This window comes from Jaculus jaculus, chromosome 3 (assembly GCF_020740685.1).
Source record: "Jaculus jaculus isolate mJacJac1 chromosome 3, mJacJac1.mat.Y.cur, whole genome shotgun sequence".
Lineage (NCBI taxonomy): Eukaryota > Metazoa > Chordata > Mammalia > Rodentia > Dipodidae > Jaculus > Jaculus jaculus.
In genome coordinates, this window is record NC_059104.1 from 160,558,094 (window position 1) to 160,574,659 (window position 16,566).

Below are 16,566 nucleotides of genomic sequence, written 5' to 3' on the forward strand. Positions count from 1 at the left end.
ATGCCAAAAAAAAATGTAGGTGTATCAAAGCCTGCCTTCTCATAATTGGATCCCAGTTGTTTCCTAATGCTTTCTCTTTGTGCTTTTGTAAGCAAGCACCAAGGTGGCCTCGACCTAGCAAGTCTGTCCACAAAAGTTAAAGATTACCAAGAAACACGCTTCCCGCCATTGTTTACTAGTGTATCCCCATTCCTATACACTCCTGTATAAGGTAATGGCTTATCGATTGGCTCTGGTCCTCGGAATTCTGACTATGGCTTGAAACAATAGTGGGGTCTTCGGAGGAAGGGTCACACCATCAGGTGACTCAACTTTTGGAAATTGTTCCATATCTAATTCTTACTAAATTGTGAAAGAACATCATGCTGATGTCATATGTCAGGAACAGAACAGTAGTAATGAAGAAAACAGCTATTAGAGAGCAGCAAAAGTCACTACGAGCCTGGAGAATGCACGTCCTTCCAGGAGGCTTTCTTCCTTGAAGCTTTTGCCTTTGCCTGGTGAACAGGTCACGCAGACTCCACTGGAGGAGTTGTGGCATTCTGTGGCACCCTACCTCAAAAAAAACCACAAAAAACAAAAAAAAGACAAAACCAAACCAAAACAACAACAACAAAAACAAAACTAAGCATAGAGCTACCATATGATCTAGTTATACACCTCTCCCTAGAACATACTAGAAGCAATATAAGTCAGCATGCTACAGAGATACCTGTATATCCTGTTTATTGCAACACTATTCAGAATAGGCAAGTTGTGGAATCAGCCTAGATGTCTATCAGGAGGTGAATGGATAAAATAATGGATAAAATATCCAGTGGAATTTTAATCAAAAATAAGGAAGAATAAAATGTCATTTGAAAGAAAATGAATGTGACAGGAGATGTCATGTTAAAAGAAATAAGCCAAATGGAGAAAAACATATTTTCTCTCTCATATCTGTAATCTAGGTTATAGATAAGACATGAAAGTAGATGTGGGATTATTTGGGAAAACGAAGGGAACTAGCTGGAAGGGGGGGGACAGGAGAAGGCTATGGGGGTGCAAATATAGTCAAAATGTTTTAATACAGCCCATCACTTTGTATAAATCTAAAATACAAAACATTCCCATCAAAATATTATCACATTATTTTCATAAGTTCATTATTTTGTTATCACAGCCATAAACCATATTATTTCATGGCCTTTAAGAAAAATTAGCTGGGAAATTTTAGAAACAAAAATTTAGTGATCTAGGGGCTGGAGGGATGGCTTAGTGGTTAAGGCATTTGCCTTCAAAGCCAAAAGACCCAGGTTCAATTCCCCAAGACCCACCTTAGCCAGATGCAAAAGGGGGTGAATGTGTCTGGAGTTCATTTGCAGTGGCTGGAGGCTCTGGAGCACCATTCTCTCACTCTCCCCCTCTTTCTTTGTAAATAATAATAATAATAATAATAATAATAATAATAATAATAAAGTGATCTAGCCGGGAGGCAGAGGTAGGAAGACCGCCATGAGTTCGAGGCCACCATGAACTACATAGTGAATTCCAGGTCAACCTGGGCCAGAGTGAGACCCTACCTCAAAAAACAAAAACAAACAAACAAACACAATGTAGTTATCTTGCCAGGTGTGATGGCGCACACATTTCATCCCAGCACTTGAGAAGCGAGGCAGGAGGAGCCGCATGAGTTTGAAGCCAGCCTGGGAGTGTGGAGTGAGTTCCCTGTCAGTGTGGGCTGGAATGCGATCCTACCTCAAAAAACAACAAACAACAAAAACAAAAACAAAAGCAAATTTAGCCATTTCTCTCTATACGACTTATGCAACAGTGCCCTCTGATGGTATAAAAGTTCCTAACATGTATTTACTCATTATGCTGCACTTTGATTCGCAGAAGTACAGATTTCTTGAAGTCCTGGGAATGTATTGACCATATGGAGCTATTTAGCTTACTCACGATGACAAAGATGCCCGCATCTTCTTTTGATAAACTGTTAACTGCTGTGTGAGGAAACATGTTAAGGCTGGGTCTCCTGGAATGTTTTAGGTAGCCAAGGATAGGATGTCTCCATCTCTGTATAAGCAGCAGAAAAGAGAACATATTGCTTTCATGCCATTTTGGCAACCTAGAATGTGATGAATTCTCTGAGACCTTCTAGCCTCTGGCTAAAGGGAGGTTACTGAGCACTGGAGTTACTGGAGAGAGTGGTTGAATCAGTTTTCCTGCCAGACAGACACTATGTTCTCAAATGTAATCGTCTTATCTATGCTACACCTGAATTTATAATATCGTATTTTCTCAAGTACTGGTTACTAAAATACAATATATTTATGAAATATTCAATATTAAAAGAGGCTCTCATCTTCAGGAACACTAGGGGACTTCTGATTTTAAACTATATTCATTTTATATTTACTAATACAGTTCAGTATCTGTCTTACACAAGGACACCGTGGTAGCTATTTAAAAAATGTTTTAATTTGCAACTTTTATACTTACAAACAATAAACCATGATATTTCCCTCCCCTCCCCCACTTTCCAGCTCTGCTCTCCATCATATCCCCTCCCTCTCTCCATTAGTCTCTCTTTTATTTTGATGTCATCGTCTTTTTCTCCTATTATGAGGGTTTTGTCGAAGGTGTTGCTAGGTACTGCGAAGTCATGGATATTGAGGCCAAATTCTGTCTGGACAGTTGCATTATAAAGAGTGGTGACCTTGTTTTGGCTCTCACATTCTTTCCACTACCTCTTCCACAATGAACCCTGAGCCTTGGAGGATGTGATGGACATGTTTCAGTGCTGGGTACTCCTCTGTTCCTTCTTCTTAGCACTATGTTGCCTTCTGGGTCATCCCAGTGGTCATCACCATCTGAAAGCATAAGCTTCTCTAGCCAAAAGTGAGAGTAGCATTAATATATGAATATAAACATTATGTGTATTGCTTTCAGGGAAGTGTGGTGAGAATAACATACATTTATCCAGACAAGAGCAGGCTTTATACCCCTAATGCTCATAACCTCCCCTGCCATAGACTTTAAAAAAAAAAGCTTAGTTTTATTTATTTGAGAGCAACAGAGAAAGGAGAGAGAGAGAGAGAGAGAGAGAGAGGGAGGGAGGGAGGGAGAAAGAATAGGCGTTCCAGGATCTCCAGCCACTGCAAACAAACTCCAGAAGCATGTACCACCTTATGCATCTGGCTTATGTGGATCCTGGCGAATGGAACCTCGAACTGGGGTCCTTAGGCTTCTCAGGCAAGCGCCTGACCACTAAGCCATCTCTCCAGCCCCCTGCCATAGACTTTTGTTTAGGTTTTCAGTGCTAAGCATGTATTCCTTCCCATAGAGCAGGCCTCCAGTCCAGTTAGAGAGCAGCTGGTTTCCCCCAGAACAGACATGCCACTATTGCACTTATTTGGTCATTTGGCCTGTCTGGCCAAACTTGAGCTGGTGTTGTGAAACTGCTCTAGCTGATGGGAACAGCTGGTGGGTCCGGTAAAGTCACACACAATGCCAGCATGCAGCAGGTGCTCTTCTGCTCTCACTGTCCCCAAGTTGGCACCAAAAGCATGCTTAGTAGATTTGGTGCTATTATCAGCTTTTGCGGATGTGCGCATTTATTCTTTAACAATTTAAGGATCCATGATATATTTTCTTTGACCACAAGAAACTTTACTTAAAGGATGATCCCTCTTGCCCACTCTTTCTCACAGATCTATTTCCCCTCTACACAGTGAAGGGAGGAAGCTTCTTTTGAGTATCTTGGGCTATATTTTATTTGTTTATTTATTTATTTATTTATGAGAGAGAGAGAGAGAGAGAGGCAGATAGAGAATAGGCATGCCATTGTGTTATATTTTAGAAAGAACTGTGTGCATGACCAAGTGTTTCCTGTTTGAGGTCATGCTTGGTCTCTTTAAAGCACTGTTATTTACTTTTGTTGTTTCAGTAAGCCAAATTACAGAAATAATTTAGTCACATCTCTGCATTAACCTTGACCAAGTCTGTTGATCAATTTGAGCTCAATTCCTTAGTTGGCCGACACAAATCCAATGGTTCTATAGTCTTTTCATATTTATAAAACCTCTACTGAGGAGGCTATGCTAAGTAGCCTGTGGGAATCAGTTCTGAACAGCAGAGGGCGCACTGTCCCCCCGTGTGCCTGACCATTATACAAAACTCGGCTCTGCAGCTGGAGTTGATGTCCCTGATGAGAAGGAGCCAGAGAATCCAGCAATTGTTTTTTTTTTTTTTTTTTTTTTTTTGTTTTGTTTTTGTTTTTGTTTTTGTTTTTGTTTTTGTTTTTGTTTTTGTTTTTGTTTTTGGAGGTAGGGTCTCGCTTGAGCTCAGGCTGACCTGGAATTCACTATGTAGTCTCAGGCTGGCCTCGAACTCTTGGCCATCCTCCTACCTTTGCCTCCTGAGTGCTGGGATTCAAGGTGTGCTCCACCACGCCTGGCTTCAGCAAATTGTTTTAATTGTTATTATAGCACAGATTGATTTTAATGGAAGAATGAATTGCTCTGCTGATCTTATGAAATTACTTTCATTTGAAATATGTCCTGTTTGTTTTGTTCTTATCACAGGTTGATCATTTTGGATTTTCTAACGCGCAAACTTTTAAACAGCGGTTCCTAATAGCTGATAAACACTGGAAGGAAAACGGAGGCTCAATACTTTTCTACACTGGTAATGAAGGGGACATAATCTGGTTTTGCAATAATACGGTATGTGCTCATTTGTGAGATTCTTCCGCTAAAACAACTTACTTTATATTATAATAAATTGAGGGAAATGTTTACAGTATAGATGACTAAACTTTAATTAAAATAATTAACTATGTTTTTTTTTTTTTGCAGTATTGGAAATTGAACCTAGGGTCTTATATATGCTAGTAAGTGCTGTACCACAGACACCTTTTCAAAATTTATTTATTTTTATGTTTTTGAGGTGGGGTCTGGCTCTAGCCCAGTCTGACCTGGAATTCACTATGTAGTCTCATGCTGGCCTCGAACTCACAGTGATCCTCCTTCCTCTGCTTCCCAAGTGCTGGGATTAAAGGAGTACACTACCACTCCTGGCTTCTTTTTATTTTTTATTTTGAAAGTGAGTTTAAGGCTGTTCTTGAACACACTTTGTAGTCTAGGTCATACTTAAACTTGAAATCCTTCTGTATCAACCTCCTGAATAGCTGGGGTAGCAGGCCCAGCCTAGCATTTGATGTTAAATTGTAAAGTTATTTTAAGAAAAGGTAAGCTCATTAATAATGGAAATGTAGCAACAATATGTAGATAGATTGCAAAAGAATAACTGTATGTAGTCACAAGGCCCGTGTGCTCAGCTTAACTTAAATAGAAATGAAAAGAATGAAATACTGTTTTGAAAATTAAATTATTTTTGTTTATTTTTATTTATTTATTTGAGAGTGACAGAGAGAGAAAGAAGGAGAGAGAGGTAGAGAGAGAACGAGAGAGAGGGAGAGAGAGAGGGGGAGAGAGGGAGAATGGGCGCGCCAGGGCTTCCAGCCACTGCAAACGAACTCCAGATGCACGCGCCACCTTGTGCATCTGGCTTACCAGGGTCCTGGGGAATCGAGCCTCGAACTGGGGTCCTTAGATTTCACAGGCAAGCACTTAACTGCTAAGCCATCTCTGCAACCCCCAAAATTAAATTTTAAAGTTCCTTTTTATTTTATTTTATTTTATTTATTTATTTTTTTTTAAATTTATTTATTTATTTGAGAGTGACAGACACAGAGAGAAAGACAGATAGAGGGAGAGAGAGAGAATGGGCGCGCCAGGGCTTCCAGCCTCTGCAAACGAACTCCAGACGCGTGCGCCCCCTTGTGCATCTGGCTAACGTGGGACCTGGGGAACCGAGCCTCGAACCGGGGTCCTTAGGCTTCACAGGCAAGCGCTTAACCGCTAAGCCATCTCTCCAGCCCCTAAAGTTCCTTTTTAAATTTTGATTTATTTCTAGCATCATAGAAGAATACGAGGGAAGTGGGTGTAGGAATGATTGCATGTGGTTTGTCCTGTCTATGGCCTTTACAAAGTAAGTATAAGGGCAGGAATTTTTCATGTTTATTCAGTAGTATATTTTTGGAATTCAGGACTGTACTAGTCAGGCAGCAAGTGCTCAGTAAGTTTTCTTTCTTTCTTTTTCTTCTTTCTTTTTTTTTTTTCCAAGGCAGGGTCTTGTTCTACTCTAGGATGACCTGGAATTCACTATGTAGTCTCAGGCTGGCCTTGAACTCAAGGCAGTCTTCCTACCTCTGCTTCCCAAGTGCTAGGTTCAGTAAGTGGTTTCTCAAGGTAGGGTCTCACTCTGGTCCAGGTTGACCTGGAATTAACTATGTCGTCTCAGGGTGGCCTCAAACTCACGGCGATCCTCTTATCTCTGCCTCCCGAGTGCTGGGATTAAAGGTGTGCACCACCATGCCTGGCAAGTATTTTTTTTTAAGTGAAGAAATTAATGAAACCAAAGCAAAACTAGAAATAAGCAAAAAAAAAAAAAAAAAAAAAAAATTACAAGTTGTGAAATAGGAAGGGCAGAGTGAAATTGTAGCTGTACTTTTGTTTAGTTTCCTGTTCTGCCATTTTTCTTACATTTGTGTTAAAATAGCACAGCCCATTAACATACTTTCCTGACTATATTTTCTGTCACAGTATTTTTTGTGTGATATGTGTGCATGTGTACAGGTATATATGTACATGCATGTTTGTATGTACATATGTTATATGTGTGGGGGGGCAGAAGTCAACATTGGGTATCTTCCTCAGTTGAGCTCCAGCTTTTAAAATTTTTTTAAAAATTTATTTTATTTAGCTGGGTGTATTGGCACTTGTTTGAGAGAAAGAGAGAGAGAGAGAGAGAGAGAGAGAGAGGGGAAGAGGCAGATAGAGAGAATGGATGTGCCAAGGCCCTCAGCTGCTGCAAGCAAACTCCAGACGGAAGCGCCACCATATGCCTCGGGCTTACGTGGGCCCTGGGGAATTGAACCTGGGTCCTTTGGCATTGCAGGCAAATACCTTAACTGCTAAGCCATCTCTCCAGCCAGACCTTCTTTTTTTTTCTCTTTTCAGATGGCAGTGACCAGTAGGGTGACTTAAAACTCACCACAGTGCTGAGAAGTGACCAGAGAGTGTTCAGCATTAAGTGAGACATCTCTGTCACATCCTTCAAGGCTCAGGGTCCATTTTTTTTAAGATTTATTTTTATTTATTTATTAGAGACAGAGAGTGAGTGAGAATGGGCATGCCAGGTCTTCTAGCCACTGCAAACGAACTCCAGATGCATGTACCTCTTGTGCATCTGCCTAGCATGGGGCCTATAGAATTGAACTTGGGTCCTTTGTCTGCACAGGCATGCACCTTAACTGCTAAGCCATCTCTCCAGCCCCCATTTTTTTTTTTTTTTTTTTGAGACAGGGTATAACATGAACCTAGAGCTCACTAATTTTGTTAGACTAGCTAGTCCTAGGGATCCACCTACCTCTGCCTCCTCATCATTGGGTTATAAGCAATTTCCATGATGCTTGTTTTTTTTTTTTTTTAAGCCTGTGCCACACAGTGACTTCCACACCAGCCTAAGCTGGAGAAAGGCAAACTTGTCTCAAAAAAAAAAAAAAAAAGGCTAAAAATAGGCCTCAGAGGGCTGAAGAGATGCCTTAGCAGTTAAGGCACTTGCCTGTGAAGCCTAAGGACCTAAGTTCAACCCCCAGAACCCATGAAAGCCAATGTACATGGTAGTCATGCACCTGGAGTTCATTTGCAGTATCTAGAGACCCTGGTATGCCCATTCTCTATCTGCCTTTTTCCTCTCACTCTCTATCTCTCTAACAAATAAATATAAAAATATTTTAAAATAATAATAATAAAATAGGTCTTGGGGCTGGAGAGATGACCCAGTGGTTCAAGGCACTTGCTTGCAAAGCCTGACAACCTGGATTTGATTCCCCAGTACCCATGTAAAGCCAGATGCACAAAGTGTCTCATGCAGCTGGAGTTCACCCAGACACACCCATTCACTCTTGCTCACTCCTTTGTAAATAAACAAATAATTAAAAAAAGACATGCATGCAAGTGACAATGAGAATTTAACCTGGCAACCACCTGGGGTGTCTTCAAGAGCCATGCCTGTGATATGTCTGCAGGCCCAATTTCTCCCAGCTCAAGCACACCTTCCCCTACCTGGCTCACCCTGGAGGAACAGATCTCCTCCCTCAACGCCAGTGTGCTACAGCAGCAGTCTCTACTGCCTGCTGCAAAATGTGCTTACATCTACCTCTTAGCCCGCAGACTGTGAGTGTCCTAAGAGTAAAATCCATCCTTTGCAATAACGTCAAGGAGCTGACCCTGGGCTGTGACAGGAAGCAACTGAACAGACCTGATGCCCGAGGTAGAAGTGACTATCTGCCTGCATCTATTTCAAGAAGTTTTTTTTTATATTAATCTCTTTTCAAAAGAGATCTAAGTAATGTGGTAACGCTATATACCTGCAAGGCCCTTACTCTTCTGTAATCTTCACAACTGGAGAATTTTACTACACTCATTTAGCGGATGAGGAAACTGAAGCATGGAATTAAAAACTTCCCCAAAATAGCCTTGATATTCATAATTTCACAGTGCCTGACACTATTTACACAAGACGTTCATAATACAAGAGCAAAAAAAAAAAAAAAAAAAAAAAAAAAAAGAGGTGACATCAAAATAGAAGAGAGATTAATTAGAAAAAAGATGGGATTCAATGAAGAGTGGATTTGGGAGAGGGAATGGGGGGCATGGGAGGGAATTATCATGGTTTATTGTCTATACAAGTCTGGCCTTGTGCTGGAAATCCTGATGAGCGTCTCCCTACTGCCAAAATAAGTGTCACCACCACACACCTGGATGCAGGGCCAGTTTTCAATTGTTTCACTCTAACATAGCGTGAGTCTGCTGTTCTACAATGAAGCATCAGGTATATATGTATGGAGCAAACATACATTTATATAACTTCTCAGAGAGGTCTTTCTGATCTGGTTTAACATCTGGTTTTAGTGATGATTTTTCACATTCCGATTTCACTTGTGAATTTATAAACTCTTTTTAGGGGTTCATGTGGGATGTGGCTGAGGAGATGAAAGCTATGCTGGTGTTTGCTGAGCATCGATACTATGGAGAGTCTCTACCCTTTGGTGAGGACTCACTCAAGGTAAGTAAGGTTGTTTGTTTTTTCTCTCTCTCTCTTTTAAAAATGTTTATTTATTTGAGAGACAGAGAAAGAAAGAGAGAGAATTAATGGGCAAGCCAGGGTCTCCTGCTGCAGCAAACGAACTCCAGGTGCATGTGCCACTTTGTGCATCTGGCTTTATGTGGGTACTGAGCAATCAGATGTGGGCTATCAGGCCTTGCAAAGCAAGCACCTTTAATCACTGTCAGCCCCATGTTTTTCTTTGAAGGTTAAGGGTGCTTTCTTTCCTTCTTCCCTCCCTTATTTCCTTCCCAGTGGACAATGACCTTGAACTTCTTCTTTTTAAAAAAATATTTTATTATTTATTTATTTGACACAGAGAGAGACAGACAGATAATGGGCATGCCAGTGACTTCAGCCACTGCAAACCAACTGCAGATGCATGTACCCTCTTGTGCATCTGGCTAACATGGGTCCTGGGGAATGGAACCTGGGTCCTTTGGCTTTGCAGGCAAACATCTTAACCGCTAAGCCATCCCTCCAGCACTGACCTTGAACTTCTGACCCTCTTGCCTCCACTTCTTGAGTGCTGGGATTACAGGCATGTGCCACAGTCCCACTTTGAGGTGGTCCTGGTGATGGAACTCAGGAGTTCATGTATGCTAGGCAAGCGCTCTACCAACTGAGCTATATCACCAGCTCTGTTTTGACCTCCTCCTCTTTTTATACCTCTTCCTCTTCTTCTTCAAACAGGGGTTCACTATGTAGACCCTTCTAGCATTGCTTTCACAATTCCCTAACCCCAGCTTCTTAAGTACTGAGGTTACAAGTGTGTACTATGTCACCAATCAGCTGGCTGGTGGTTCTTGTGCTCAACCTGGTTAAAAAAGTTCAGGTAGGCAGGAAGCTCTTCAAATGCTGCATCTGCCAGCATTTGTTTTTCCTTGGTGTCCGAGAGCAGTGAGTTGTGTAGGAGGCAGGCAGAGACAGTGGCAAGTGGCACATTCCAATATTAGGGTTCCTGTGGGGCCCTAGTCCTACCAGTGTTGCTGTCCCCATGCAGCCATGGGTATCGGGCCCTCGGATCTTGGCCACAGCCAGTGTAGCAGCTGTCAGCTTGGGGGCTGAGACTCTTGGCCTCGAAGACTGAATAGCCTCTGGAGTTCTTCTGGTGACGAGGGCCTGCAGGCACTCTTCCTTAAGCCTTTTTTTAATATTCTGCTCTTCTGTCCTTTATGTTTCTTCTTCCCTCCTTCCTGCCCTGGCTGTACTTGAACTGCTCAGCTGCTGCTTCGGTGATCCAGGTCTGCCGCCAGGATGACTCAGAGTCATGCTTCTGTCAGGACAGCATTCTGGACACAGGAGAGCAGTGCAGGCGGCGGGGCACTCAGAGGCCACCGAGGATCTGGGCGTCAGGCAGCCTGGCTCACTCAGGTGCACTGGCCAGGAGGCCTCGACAGGATCCGTGAACTGAACACTACACCGGTAGCATTCACCTTGATGCATCAGGAATTTGGGTTTGTGGGTGACTCCAGCGGGCAGACGAAGCCTCTGCGGGCAGCCACGCCAGCTGTTAAGCAGCAGTTGCCAGTGCTTTGTGTTGTGAAGCTGGCACCCGGGTGCTCATGGCAAGCCGTGCTGCCCTAGAACTCAGCAACACCAGGGAAGGTAGTGAGGAGAATGTCTCCCTGCTCATGAGCTGAGTGAGCTGAGCAGCCCGCTTATATAGCCCAAGAAGGGATGCTTGGGCCAACCACTACCTTGCTACTACTGTGAGTAATTCCTACACTACGGGAAGTGAACTTCCCCCAGCCAAGGTGGGCATAGTTAATTGAGGCTTGTGATTGCAAAAATAGGGTACAAAAGCCTGGCCTGGTGGCACGCGCCTTTAATCCCAGCACTCAGGAGGCAGAGGTAGGAGAATCGCGGTGAGTTCGAGACTACATAGTGAGTTCCAAGTCAGCCTGGGCAAGAGTGAGACCCTACCTCGAAAAACAAAAAAAAAAACAACAAAAAAATAGGGTACAGAGTACTCAGGCAGGCAGGTTGGGGCTAGGCCTTTAGGAATGAGGGCAATCAGGTATATCCTTTTGTCACGTTGTCCCAAAGTGTCACTGTGCTGGAGTGTTAAGGCAGGTGGCAATAGTAGTCTGGCTGACTGTTAGGCCAATAGCCCTTTTGCTCAAGGCAGCTCAGTGGAACAGTGCAGTAGCTGCTAATTAGGGAGTCAAGTCACACCATCCACAATGTCTTTGCTTGGGTATAGTAACAGTGATTTTAACAGAATGTTATAACGCTTTACTATCCATCCAGTGTCCAGGGAAAGGTGGTGGTCCCACGGATCTGCCTCAGTACCACACACTTGGAAAAAGTTTACAACATTTGCTGCTTATATGCCTCACTGTGACATAGGTTTAACTTGAATATATATAACATCTATAATATTATAACAATATTATATATATATTATGCATATACAGTTGGGTAGACTGAGGGTTTTTTTTTCCTTCTTTTTTTCTTTTTGGTACTGAAGCTCAAACTCAGGGTCACATGCATGCTAAGCTCTCTGCCGCTGAACAACATCCCTAGCTTCACTTCGAGGCCTTCAGAGCCATATTATCTTTCTAGTATTAGTTTTTGTGGTGCTGGTGAGGATGAACCTGGAACCTCACAAGTGCTAGGGCTGTACCACTGAGCTGCACCCACAGCACTTGTTCATTTTTAGCTCAGTTGGCCAGACTGGCCTCAGTCAAGCCAGCCTTACTCTGTGGTTGCCCACAAAAGAGAATTCAATATTTCAAAAATGACAATGTGTTTTCAACAAGATATAATCAGTAAAATGAAAACAAATAAGCTTTATGAAGTCAGTTGGCTGCTTTAGCTTCCGTTAACTTTTCCTTTTCTTGTAAGAAGCCTTGGCCTTGGTCAGGTGCTACACCTGAGACCCTAGGACACTTTTCTCTCAGTTGATCCGCTCTGTTCTACCCTCGTGATTCTGACTATAGTAAGTTTCCATGTGCATTGTTACTTAGTATTTTCCTGTAAGGAACTCACTTTGTGTATGTGTGTGGGTGTGTGTGAGCTGCCTTGGACTGTTGGGTGATACAAGAGCTGCTGTTGTTGGTCCAGAATCTCTTCAGCCCCTTATTACAATGGTGCCTTGCTGGTGGGACTCTGGAGCAGCAGCACTTGTCCCTGCTACACTACTGTACACTAGCTGAGCAGATTGCGGAGGACTCACTCGTACCCCTGGCCAGGGGTTGCTACATATTTCTGTGGTCCCTGTCTGGGCAGCAGCGATGCCCCAAAGGGGGTGTCATAAGCAAATTCCAGAGTTGGGAAAGGGAGAGTCAGGGGAGGGGGAAGAGGTAGGGGATGGGGGAAAGGCAGAGGGAGGAAGGGCAGAGGGCTCCATGGACCATGCCCTCTATGTGGCAACTAACTTAACTTCTTCCTTTCCAAATTGTATCCCTTTTATTTCTTTCTCCTGTCTTCTTGCTTGAGGTGGGGCTTCCAGTACTATATTGGAGAGCAGAGGTGAGAGGGGAGAACCCTGTCTTGTCCCTGATCTCCTCTAGTCTTTCTCCATTAAGTATTATTTCAGTTTTAGGAGCTTTGTATATAGCCTTTATTATGTTAAGATATGAACTAGCTATGCCAATTCTCTCTAACATTTTGATCATGAAGTGATGTTGTATCTTGTCAAAGGCCTTTTCTGCATCTATTGAAATGATCATATGGTTTTTGTGTTTAGCCTTGTTTATATGGTGTATTACATTGACAGATTTCCATATGTTGAAGCACCCCTGTGTTCCTGGGATGAATCCCACTTGATCAAGGTGGATAATGCTTTTGATGTGTTGTTGGATTCGGTTTGCGAGGATTTTGTTCAGGATCTTTGCATCTAAGTTCATCAGGGAAATAGGCTGGTAATTTTCTTTTCTTGTAGCCTCTCTGCCTGGTTTTGGAATTAGGGTGATATTAGCTTTATAGAAGGAGTTGGGGAGATTTCTCTGTTCTCCAATTGTGTGGCACAGTTTGAGAAAGATTGGTTTGAGTTCTTCCATGAAGGTTTAATAGAATTCAGCTGAGAAGCCATCTGGTCCTGGACTCTTCTTTTTGGGGAGGTGTTTTATTACTTTTTCAATCTCAGTGAGCATAATAGGTTTGTTTAGGAGATTAATCTGCTCTAAGTTTAGCTTTGGTAGATGGTATGTGTCCAGGAATTTATCCATTTCCTCCATATTATCTAGTTTTGTGGAGTAGAGGTTTTTGAAATAAGTCCTGATGATTCTTCCAATTTCACTTATGTCTGTTGGGATCTCTCCTTTTTTCATTTCAAATTTTGTTAATTTGAAGTGTCTCGTTTTTTTTTTTTTTTTTTTTTTTGCTTTATCAAATTGGCCAGGGGTTTGTCAATCTTGTTTATTTTTTTTCAAAAAACCAGATCTTTGTTTTGTCAATTTTCTTAGTTTCCAATTCATTATTTTTTGCTCTGATCTTTATTTCTTTTCTGTCTGGAACTTTTTGGGTTGGATTCTTCTTGCTTTTCAGTGCCTCTAGGTGGATGGTTAGGTTATTGATTTGGGACCTCTCTGTCTTTGTTATGAAGGCATTTAGTGCTAGGAATTTTCCCCTGAAGACTGCCTTCATTGTGTCCCATAAGATTTGGTATGATGTGTTCTCATCATCATTCATTTCTAGAAATTTTACAATTTTATTTTTTATTTTGTCAACTACCCATTTACTGTTTCAAAGTGTGCTGTTCAGTTTCCAGGAGCTGATGGGATTCTTGGTGGGTCTTTTGTTGTTAATTTCTAGCAATATATAGCATTGCAATCTGATATCATGCAGGGAATTATGTCAGTCTTCCTAAATATATAGAGGCAGGCTTTGTGACCCAGTATATGGTCTATCTTAGAGAATGTTCCATGGGCTGCTGAGAAGAATGTGTAGTCTGTGGATTTGGGATGCAATGTTCTGTAGATGTCCATTAGGTCTAAGTGATCTATGGTTTTGTTGAGCTTTCTTACTTCCCTGTTGAGTTTCTGTTTGGATGATTGGTCTATTACTGATAATGGTGTATTGAAGTCCCCAACTATGATGGTGTTGGTGGTTATTTCTATTTTATTGTCAAGTAGGTTTTGTTTTATGAACTGTGGTGCCCCTGTGTTTGGTGCATCAAGATTTATGATTGTGATATCCTCTTGATGGATCATTTCCTTGATAATTAGTAAGTGGCCTTCTTTGTCTTTTTTGATTACTTTTGGTTTGAAGTATATTTTATCCAATATTAATATAGTTATGACTTTTTGTTTCTTATTCCCATTTTCTTGGAATATTGTTTTCCACCCTTTTACCCTGAGGAGGTGTCTGTTGTTAGTGGTGAGGTGGGTTTCTTGAAGACAACAGATTGAGGTATCTAATTTTCTGATCCATCCTGTTAGCTTGTGTCTATGATGGGTGAATTAAGGCCGTTAATATTTAGGGTAATGACTATGAGGTTTGATTTGATACTGCCATATTTTGATGGTATATGTAGTTTGGTGTTTTCATGGACTTTGAAGTTTTTTATGCCTTCTCTGAGTTTGGTTATTGTGATCTGCTTCTTGTAGGCATTTGAGGTTGATTATTTGATTCTTCTGTATGGAGAATTTCCTAAAATACTCTCTCTAGGTTTGGTTTTTTGTTCATATAGTTGTAAAGTTGAGTTTTGTCATGGAAAGTTTTTCTTTCACCATCTATTATGAGAGATACTTTCACTGGGTAAAATAGTTTGGGTTGGAAGCCATCAGTTCTTAGACTTTGCAGTGTTCTATTTCAGGCCCTTCTGGATTTCAGGGTTTCCACTGAGAAGTCTGAAGTAATTCTGATGGGGTTACCTTTAAAAGTGGTGTGCTGTTTTTCCCTAGCAGCTTTTAGTATTTTCTCTTTGGTGTCAATGTTTAGAGTCTTAATGACAATATGTCTTGAAGAGTTTCTGCTTTGGTCCAATCTGTTTGGAGTTCTGTTAGCTTCTTGTATCTTGATGGGCCTTTCTTTTGAGAGAGTGGGAAAGTTTTCTTTGATTATTTTGTTAAATAAGTTCTCCATGCATTTGATCTGAATTTCTTCCCCTTCTGGTATTCCCATGATCCATATGTTAGGATGTTTAAGGGTATCCCACAACTTCCGCATGTTCTGTTCATAGAAATTTTTGAACTTATTGAAACTTTTGAACTCTTGGACTGTGTCTTTTATCTTATTTTCCAGATTGGAGTTTCTATCCTCCACATGGCTGACTCTATTCTTGAGAGCTTCTAAAGAGTTTTGGGCTCGTTCAATTAGGTTTGCATTTTCCACTACTTTTCTATGTATAGTTTCCATCCCTCTGTCAAGCTCCCTTTTCACATCATTTTCTGATTTTCTTGATGCTTCTTGGAATTCATCCTTGCATTTCTTTATGTCTTCATTGAGCATTGCCAGCTGATTTTTAACATCCTCTTTTTGTTCAATCTCCTTCATATCTCTTAACTGGAGTCTTTCCATTTTCTTATCTAATAGGTCTAGTCTAGTGATGGTAGCATCCACATGATTATTGGTCCTTTGTTGCTTTTCTGCAAGTTCTACCAGTATCTTGGTCAGGGTTGCATTACGCATAGCTTAATTTGGTGTTCTGATCCTAATATCTCTTCTCTGTTTTGATTAGAGACATTCGTTGTAGGACTGGGTGATCTTACTGTATTTACTTGTATTTGATTTTTCATGTTATTTCTTTTGCGCTGTGGTCTGCCCATCACAGTGTATTGGCAGGGAGAGTAGGATTGTGGTCTCGATGGGTAGTGGAAGTGGTGCCTCTTGGGGGAGCTGGCCTGAGCTAGCAGGTGGGCAAGCAGATGGGCAGAGTGGTCCTGAGCTAACAGGATGCCAAAGCAGCCTGAGCTCATGCACAGTGCGACACCTTCTGCAGGCAGATGAGCAGGCGGCTGGCGGCAGAAGGGGAACTGTGCTTGAGCTGGTGCTGGTGGATAGGCAGATTGAGCCTAAACCGGCATGGGCAGGTGGAATGGGCCTGAGCTAGCACGTAGATGGATGGTCAGCCAGGAGCAGTAAGTGGGCAAATGGGCAGAGCAGGCTAAGCTGGCAGGGAGGGATGGGTGGCATGAATGTGTCGGGCAGATGGATGGATGGAGCCTGAGATCCAGGGGGCCAGCAGGCAGAGCCTACCTGCGGTCATGTGTGGGCAGCGGTAGCAGGGCAACCGGTCCTGTGCAGTGAGGCAAGTGGAACTATGCTGGCCTGGGTCCCCTTCCCTACAGTAGGAGTGGGAGTATCCTGAGGCTGGGAGTGTGGCTATGGGGGCTGTTTGGGGGTTCTGGGGCACTGGTGGGCTACCTGCGAGTGAGGGAATCAACGATTCTCTTATTTTTC

At 42.2% G+C, this 16,566-nt stretch overlaps 1 protein-coding gene across 3 annotated transcripts in view; it reads left to right on the forward strand.

Moving 5' to 3' along the window:
- The window catches only part of LOC101604841 (lysosomal Pro-X carboxypeptidase-like), a 62,832-nt gene that overhangs the window by 16,937 nt on the left and 29,329 nt on the right, over positions 1-16,566 (forward strand). For all 3 annotated transcript variants that reach the window (XM_045145944.1, XM_045145943.1, XM_045145945.1), the window contains exons 2-3: positions 4,569-4,709; positions 9,076-9,177. In XM_045145944.1, coding sequence (XP_045001879.1) covers positions 9,082-9,177 — 96 coding nt within the window. In that variant the 5' untranslated portion in view covers positions 4,569-4,709; positions 9,076-9,081. The remainder of the gene's footprint in view (positions 1-4,568; positions 4,710-9,075; positions 9,178-16,566) is intronic.